The sequence below is a fragment of the Paramisgurnus dabryanus genome, chromosome 2, assembly GCF_030506205.2.
Source record: "Paramisgurnus dabryanus chromosome 2, PD_genome_1.1, whole genome shotgun sequence".
Taxonomy (NCBI): domain Eukaryota; kingdom Metazoa; phylum Chordata; class Actinopteri; order Cypriniformes; family Cobitidae; genus Paramisgurnus; species Paramisgurnus dabryanus.
Window position 1 is genome coordinate 31,587,102 of NC_133338.1, and position 8,730 is coordinate 31,595,831.

The 8,730-nt window shown below is 37.6% G+C and overlaps 2 protein-coding genes across 2 annotated transcripts; both read left to right on the top strand.

Moving 5' to 3' along the window:
- Positions 1-2,776: 2,776 nt before the first annotated feature.
- On the top strand, positions 2,777-3,830 carry LOC135749251 (leukotriene B4 receptor 1). The gene has a single exon (XM_065267786.2). The coding sequence runs from the start codon at positions 2,787-2,789 to the stop codon at positions 3,825-3,827; it is 1,041 nt and encodes a 346-aa protein (XP_065123858.1). The 5' UTR covers positions 2,777-2,786; the 3' UTR covers positions 3,828-3,830.
- A 230-nt stretch (positions 3,831-4,060) lies between these two features.
- On the top strand, positions 4,061-5,497 carry LOC135749249 (leukotriene B4 receptor 1). The gene has a single exon (XM_065267785.2). The coding sequence runs from the start codon at positions 4,195-4,197 to the stop codon at positions 5,248-5,250; it is 1,056 nt and encodes a 351-aa protein (XP_065123857.1). The 5' UTR covers positions 4,061-4,194; the 3' UTR covers positions 5,251-5,497.
- The last annotated feature ends 3,233 nt before the right edge of the window (positions 5,498-8,730 follow it).

Consider the following 8,730-nt stretch of genomic DNA (forward strand, 5'->3'; position numbering starts at 1 on the left):
CTCTGAATCTGATCTCTTACAAAAGTTCTTCACAAAAATGAAATTATCTTCGCTTTTAGCTGAAATTTGAGAGGTGATAAGAGAAGAAATGAAGGTAGGATGAAACAGGGTTTTTAAAGCGGGTGGTCTGTTCTTTCATTTGATATTTTATGTTTATTTAAAGAAGATCATTTTACTGTAAGGCATTAAACTAAAACTGGGTGGCAACTTAAAAAAAAAACGCTGACGGGGAAAGAGGATCTGACGTCAGGATCTGACTTTAAAATGCGTTGTTGATCCGACATCAAGATTCAACGTTGATCCGTTGATGATGTTGATGCTGCTGATGCTGCTATGTCATGGTGGAGATCCCCCTTAAGACTTGATTCAATTCGAGCACTGCTCCCTGGTTTTTGCTGATTACATTCTGAAAAAATAGTTTCCCAATCAGTTTCCCAATGTATAGTAACTTATGCCAGGGACTTACCAGTGCTCAAACCCGTGACCACAAAACCTCAGGTAGCTGATTGAGACACGCCAATATTCTTATGTTCCGTAGAAATGAGCCACAAAAAAAAAAACAAATGTGACATGATTCTCAGTAAGGGAACAAGATTGAGCAACTATGCATCATGCTCCAGGAACAATGTTGTGTCTTGAGTTCAGGTCACTGTTGGGTCTGGACATCTGATTTAAGTTGACCTAACATCAAGACCCAACCTTGGCCTGATGTCAAGACCCAACTTTGGCTTGACATGAAAATCCACTCATTGAAATGACGTCAAAATCCGAAGCTGATCTGACGTCAGGATCCAACCTTGATTCCACATAAAAATCCGACGTTGATCCGATGTCAAGATCCAACATTGATCCGAAGTTGATCTGACGTCAGGATCCAACGTTGATCTGACGTCAAAATCCAACGTTGATCCAACGTCAAGATCTGACGTTGATCCGACGTCAAGATCCAACGTTGATCCGTTAATGACGTTGATGCTGCTATGTCATGGTGGGGACCCCGTTAAGACTTGATTCAATTCGAGCACTGCTCCCTGGTTTTTGCTGATTACATTCTGAAAAATTAGTTTCCCAATCAGTTTCCCAATGTATAGTAACTTATGCCAGGGACTTTCCAGTGCTCAAACTTGTGACCACAAAACCTCAGGTAGCTGATTGAGACACGCCAATATTCTTATTATAAAAGCAATGAAATCAATACAATTCTTATAAATGCTATTTATATTTTATGTAATTTAGCAATTTTAATTATAAACAATTTATCCGTGCAATTATAATTTTTTTATTCATGTTCCCTCATAAATGTCAATCAAAACCTGCAGATAAACATTCACACTCTTGTGGGGATCATTCTCAGATGACAGTTAGACTGCTCGGGGTAGGAGCATGGTGAATGTGATTTCACCAAGTAGGATGTGATCCTGGATCAACACCATTGTTGGTCCTGGATCAACATTTTCATTAACCAACCGTTAACTCCAACTGTCAATCTGCTGCCAGTTCTATTTCTGAATGAAACACCTACTTTTCTATATCCAATCAAAGCACAGTGGAAAACACAAGCCACTCACACTATTTTACTCGCGTGATATTCTGGCTGCGTCAGAAAGCTTTAAAATGCTACCTTCGGAGGGCATAAAGGCATGATGTCCGAATTCAATGTTTGGTTTACTTCCTGACTCCTGAGATACCTTCATTGTCCTGCCCACAATTCACAATGCACAGGGAATGTGATTGGTTGAGCCTGGTTGAGTTTAAAAAATTAAAATGGCAGCCAAGAATGCGGCTGGAGCACAAATTTAGTGTAAATAAAGATTTTTTCATTTTCATTGCATATCTATTGAAAAATTTCTATTATAGTTTAAAAAAATTTGATTAGTTATTGCAAAGGTGATTTCTGTTTCAAACTGAATTTCATTACGCTGTCTATGAAGGCTGTCCGAATGCGTTTCCCAAAGCTGCTTTCATGCTGCCGAAGTCATTGGCTCATGAGGCAGCAATGCAAAAACTCTCAGACACAGCCTGTTTAAATCGTAAATATGTCACAACCCAAAAGTAAAGTCAATTACGACTTCTGGTTCACAGGGACTAATCTCTAAACTTAAACCTAGCCCAAACATAATAGTCCTACAATGTCAAATTCGAAACTTGCTATTAGGGATGCTAAACAATTAATCGCGATTAATCGTTAGCAGAATAAAAGTTTTTGTTTACATCACATATGTGTGTAAACTGTGTATAATAAATATGTATATATATAAATATGAACACATTCATGTATAATTTTAAGAAAAAAAAAAATGTACATATTAAGTATTTATATATAATATAAATTATACATAAATATACAAATGTATATACACATGTAAACATTTCTAAAACATATACATGCATGTGTGTACATTTATTTATACAAAGTTATTATACACAGTTCACACACATATATGATGTAAACAAAAACTTTTATTCTGCTAAAGATTAATCGCGATTATTCGTTAAGCATCCCTACTTGCTATCCCAATCCTAACCCAAAAACTAATCTAAAAAAAGTTAGAAGGTAAAATGTGACATAAAAGCACTTTATGGTTTTATAAAATAGGCAGGCATATTGGTGTCTAGTGTACCATATATGAAGTGTCATCTCTATTCTACATTGCATGGGGGTTTCTTTCTTTCTTTTTTTTTGCATGAATAATATGAGCAACTGATTTGCTTTGTAAGCTTACTCATAAGGAAGTTAAGCCAACAGTTTCGCATTTACCAGACAGAATAACTGAAAGCAGACGAATATGAACACGTCTCTTCTTTCTGGCGGCAATGATACAATGTCGGACAACTTGTCTACTACAGGGAACACCGTAGCCTGTGTGATCCTGGGTCTGTGTTTTCTGGTTGGCACACCTGGTAACCTGCTGGTGGTATGGACCATTTTGAAGTATGTGAAACAGCGCTCGCATACTGTTCAGCTCATCATTCATCTAGCAGTCGCAGACCTTCTGGTGCTGATCACACTTCCTCTATGGATCTACTCATTGGCTCATTCCTGGGTGTTTGGTGAGGCTGCATGCAAAGCCATGGCATACATGATCAATGTTTGCATGTACAGCAGCGTCTTTCTCATCACCATAATGAGCGTGGAACGTTTTCTGGCTGTCAGGTACCCCTTAAAGATGCTATATTGGCAAAATCGGACATCCTTGTCGAAAATTCTGGCAGTGACCTGGATCCTGTCATTCGTCTTGGGAATCCCAGTTATCCTGACACAATACGTAGATGAAGATGATGGAGGGAAACACTTCATGTACCGATATTACAGCTCTGTGTTTTTTGAAGTTTTCTGTTTGTGTTTAGAGACTGTGCTTGGGTTTATTATTCCCTTTATCATCCTTGCAATCTGCTACTGCCAGGTTGCCACACAACTCCGAAAGGTCCGATTTAGGAATAAACGGAAATCTGTCTTCCTGATTGGTGGAGTGGTAGTAGCCTTCATTTTGTGTTGGTTACCTTATCACACTCTCAATATCAAAGAGATGGTGCATATTCTAGTACGCAAATCAGATGAACAGTCCCATATCATAGATGGTGCTGTTTTCATTTCCGGAGCTCTGGCTTTTATTAGTAGTTCAGTGAACCCTGTGCTATATGTGTTTGCTTCCAAAAACTTCCATGGAAATCTAAGGAAGTCAGGAATAGTGAGGCTATTTCAAGATTTAGCATCCCAAACTCCCCAATCAAAAGATGACTTTTTACAGGATCCTGGACTGCAGCATGACGAAAACCTGAAAGATCCTAATGCTAGTGAACATAAGGAGCTCACGGATTGTTGTTAGACACACAAAATGCTTAAAAAAGCAAATCAAACGTGATAGAAATGTAACAACAGACATGACTTCTTATTTTTTATCAAACAAGACCAAATTATGAATCCATGAATGTAAATTCTGAAATGCGCTATAAAATTAAATTGAATGAAGAGATGCTTTGAAATTGCTTATAAAAATGAACACTTTGATGACTAATTTTGTGGTTGTTATTATTGCTCCTCCCACAGCCATTTTCTTTCTCTTTGCAACTGTTTTTCTTTCTGTGTTTTGGAGATCAGTTTCTTTGTTTCTCAAAAGGGAAGTAAGTTCTTGCTGAGGCAGATTTATTTTCCAGCTTCAGTTAAGAAGACTAAAGTAGACCAGCGAGGAAAACATGAACGGTACGAAGTTTCTTGAGGGAGAAGAGGAGACTGATGTAGGTCTGGTGGGGGCCTGTGTGATTCTGGGGCTGTGCTTTCTCGTGGGCACACCAGGGAACCTCTTGGTGGTGTGGACCATCTTAAAACATGTGAAACAGCGCTCGCACACAGTTCTCCTCATTCTTCACCTAGCAATCGCAGACCTTCTGGTGTTGATCACTCTTCCTCTGTGGATCTACTCATTGGTTCATTCCTGGGTGTTCAGCGAGGCTGTCTGCAAAGCCATGGTGTACATTATCAATGCCTGCATGTACAGCAGCGTCTTTCTCATCACCATTATGAGCGTGGAACGTTTCGTGGCTGTCAGGTACCCCTTTGCTTCAGCTGGCTGGAGAAGGAAGCACGCCCTAAATAAGCTACTGGTAGTGTTGTGGATGGCGTCGTTTGCCTTGAGCATTCCTGTTATTGTAACTCATACTTTGGATGGTCCTCCAGAAGATGTTCAGTGTACTTTCAGGGAGTACACATCTGACACGCAGGAGGTCGTGTTGCTCACTTTAGAAACTCTTATAGGCTTTGTTATTCCTTTTATAACATTGGTGGTCTGTTACGGCTGCCTCTTCAGTCGCATAGCGCTCATGAACTTCAAGTCCAAGCGTAAATCGACGGTTCTCATTTGCAGTGTAGTGGTGATGTTTGGACTCTGCTGGATCCCACATCATGTGATGAACCTTCTTTCCATCACTGCAATCGCTCTAAAGACTACATATCCTAAAGTGACAGAAAACTTGGAGGATGCCAATTTGACCATGACCTTGATAACAGGAGCCCTGGTGTTCATCAGTAGCTCAGTGAACCCAATTCTTTATATGTTTGCCGCACGTACCTTCCGCAGCTCACTTCGGGAAACTGGAATACAGAAGTTGTTTCAGCATATATCCAGTACAGCCTCAGCTCAAGGGAATAAAGAGTTATCATTTGTTTCTAAAAGACAAAATTCACATACCAGTACCTCACAGTGTCTCACAGAAACAAAATTGCCTGTAGATCTGAATATGGAAGCTCTGTAACAATTATCAATCAACAATACTCTCATAAAAGTGCATATCTGTAAAGGTTTTTTTGATTTTGATTGATTTTTGTATTTTAGCCAAATTATCATTTTAAGTTAAATGTTTTTATTTTGTGTGTGTGGGTGACAAATGCTTCTGAAGTGCAATTTCTGATATATTTCATTTATATTTTAATACTCACGAGGACATTGTTGCTTAGATTACATCCCAGTTTCTATGATATTAAATCACTTATTTAACAGTTTTGTCTGTGTTATGTGGTTTTGTACTACAATATATAAACTGCTAATTCTTTGATTCACGAATGGTGTTTCATTTGTGGTGCATTATTTCAACATTTCTCTTTTCCTTATATTGCAACATGTGTGTTTGTGACTCCAGTCGGCATGTGAAAGAGGAAGTGTGCATTAATAAAAACTGAGGTCAGTTTAGAAGAATCTATTTGTCATTTGTTTTTGTATTATGGTTAATTCAAACACCAATCTAAGAAACTCCAACCAACTTGTTCCTTATAAATAGAACAGCCAGTTAGGAAAGTTGGTGTTTGTCAGATCAGTGTGAATGACCATTTACTCTACTTTTCTATTAGGGAATCAAAATTGTAATATACAGTACACATAGATGCATAACACCTCTTTCCAGTAGCATGTAGGCCAGTGGTTCTCAAACTTTTTTAGCGTGCAGCCCCCCTTTGTTTATGGCACATTCCTTTGCGGCCCCCCCAAAGAAAATGTATGACAAAAAACTGTTCTAAAACTCAACTTTTAATTAAACAAAACATATTAAATGATAGAAAGTAGTGCTGTTGGTTTTTTAGGTTTAATTGCACAGAATTCATGATAAATTAATTTATTTTATAAAATGTCATAAAACTGGGGCCCCCCTGGCACCATCTCACGGCCCCCCTGGGGTCCCCGGCCCCCAGTTTGAGAACCACTGATGTAGGCTATATTATTGTTTCATTTACTTTTCTGCTGTACGTTTTTCTGCTGCACACTATGAAGAAATCTCTAGGAACTTTAATTCCACTTCCTTTATGATGGGCTTACTGAAAGACCAGAGTTTTTGCAGAACTAAGTATTTTTCTCAAAAGACTAAAAGGATGCCTAGATGTTTTTCAAATGGTTCTGCTATTAAGGCATCATCATTGTAGCATAAGAATCCTTAGCAGTACCCATTTTTGGGTTACCATACATTGTGCAGTGGGCAGCTATCACTGCAGTGCCTGGGGAGCAGTGGGGCACAGGTGCCAAGGGCACCTCAGTCTCAACCTGCTGACTACAAGACTCAACCCAGCAACTCTCAGGTAACAAGCCTGACTCTCTAACCACTAGGATATGATTGCCCTATTGCCTCAGACTGTATTCACAGGAATCAGATGTTTTTAACCAAATTTGCTCACTGTCTGTTGGTAAGGGGCTGAAGCTGTAGCTCATTTGCATTTAAAGGTACACACATGAAAACAGCACTTTTTGCTCCCACCCAAATAAGGGGAATTTTGGACATGCTATAACAAATAATCTGTGGGGTATTTTGAGCTGAAACTTTACAAACGCATTCTAGGCACACCTGAGACTTATATTGCATCTTCTTTAAATGTGTTCTTCAAATGTTACACAAATTATAATTTTAAAACAACAATAATTTGGATAAAAAGGCAAAACTACCAATGGTACATTCAGTATATACACAAAGAAGACAAATTTCATATATTTTTAAGAAAATGTGTTTGTGAGCATGTGCTAAGGTGAAAAGGAGAGACATCTGCACTATCGAGACAATAAATGACAGGTGCTCATGTCTGGACCAGAGTCGTATAATAATAGAGTTACGACACTCACATAGACGTCCGTTGTAAGAATGGAATGCGGAAGTAACAGCGTTTCATGTAGTGACCGGTAGTGACGCATAGTTCCAAACGCAGCACTGAAGCCCATTCATTTCAATGGCACCTGCTGGTAAATCGATGAAATTACCGTTTCTCTTTACATTTTCGGACATTTCATTAATATAGTCAACAGTGATATTTTATGAACTCTGCTGTAGGTAATGATTATCGTTAATAATAACTAGTAAAATTTTTATATTTTAATGAGTTGTGTATAATGTGTGAATAATATAGATTTAATGGTTTAATATTTTATTACTGGTGGCCATCTACTTTATACTTATCTTTTTTATATATTACGAGTAACACTAGGGGGCAACAGCGACAAGCTATATGCCCTATAAGAAAGTCACATTGCTTCACAATGCTGATATATGTGTTTCATTGTGTTTGGTAAGTAATACGAGTGATGTATCCTCGAAAATCATGTATGATTATATTAACATTTAATGTGTGTACTATAAATACAATTAAATATTAATTTAGTGTGTTTATGTTATGCTTCACTGTTACAAATAACCGCGTTGGCGATCTTTTTTGTGATTTTAATATAGTAAAAGTGTAGGAATTATGTTTTTAGCAGATTGATAGCCATTTATATAGCCATATTTTGCTACAAAAATAAAAGATAAACTGTGTTGCTGTAGTTGGTATAGATAACCACAGTTATCTTTGGGCCACAATTAACTGTTTATCTTTATTAACTGTTTTACTATATTTACATCACTCCCTAGTAAAAAAACGTTATAAACATAGTAAGTATAGTGATCAATTCACATTACAAGCTAATATTTATCTAAAATAGCTGAAAACCTATGCAAACAGATTGACAGCCCTGCTTGGTTTGGAACTGCAGAACGTTACATGAATCACGTGACCGCACGGCGGCGAGATCAAAGCGTTTCGTAACTCTGTTATTATACGACTCTGGTCTGGACCTGTGCGTTCTCTCTCTCTCTCTCTCTCTCTCTCTCTCTCTCTCTCTCTCTCTCTCTCTCTCTCTCTCTTTTACAACACTAATTTCACAACTTAAACAATTAGATGATCATTTCTAAAGATAAAACCAGAGAGCTGCATTATCCTCCTGAGCCTTTCAAAAGACATACATTCTTCACATTAAATTGGCACACAGCTGGTAAAGTGAGAGGCCTGCCGACAAGCCCTGACTGCCTCTTCTTTGTCCAATTTTATTATTACTGACAAAATGGCACAAACAAAAGTACAGAAGTTGCTTATTTATAAAAAGAAATCTTCTCCAGTTATTGTATAACTAATAACCACTGTTCTGTAAGTGGATAGTTTACCTTAAAAATTCTTAAATTCTGTCATCATTTACTCATCCTCATGTTGTTCTAAATCTGTATAAATTTATTCTTTCTGACGAACACAAAAGAAGATATTTTGAGAAATGTTGGTAAACCCACAGCAGGTAGTGATCATTGACTTCCATAGTAGGAATTAAAAAATATAATGGAATGTAATGGGTACCGTCAACTGTGTACTTAGCATATTTTTTTTGTTAAATCGATCTACATAGCATCATTTATCAAAATGTTTTCTTCATCATTTATCACAATACTTCCAAAATA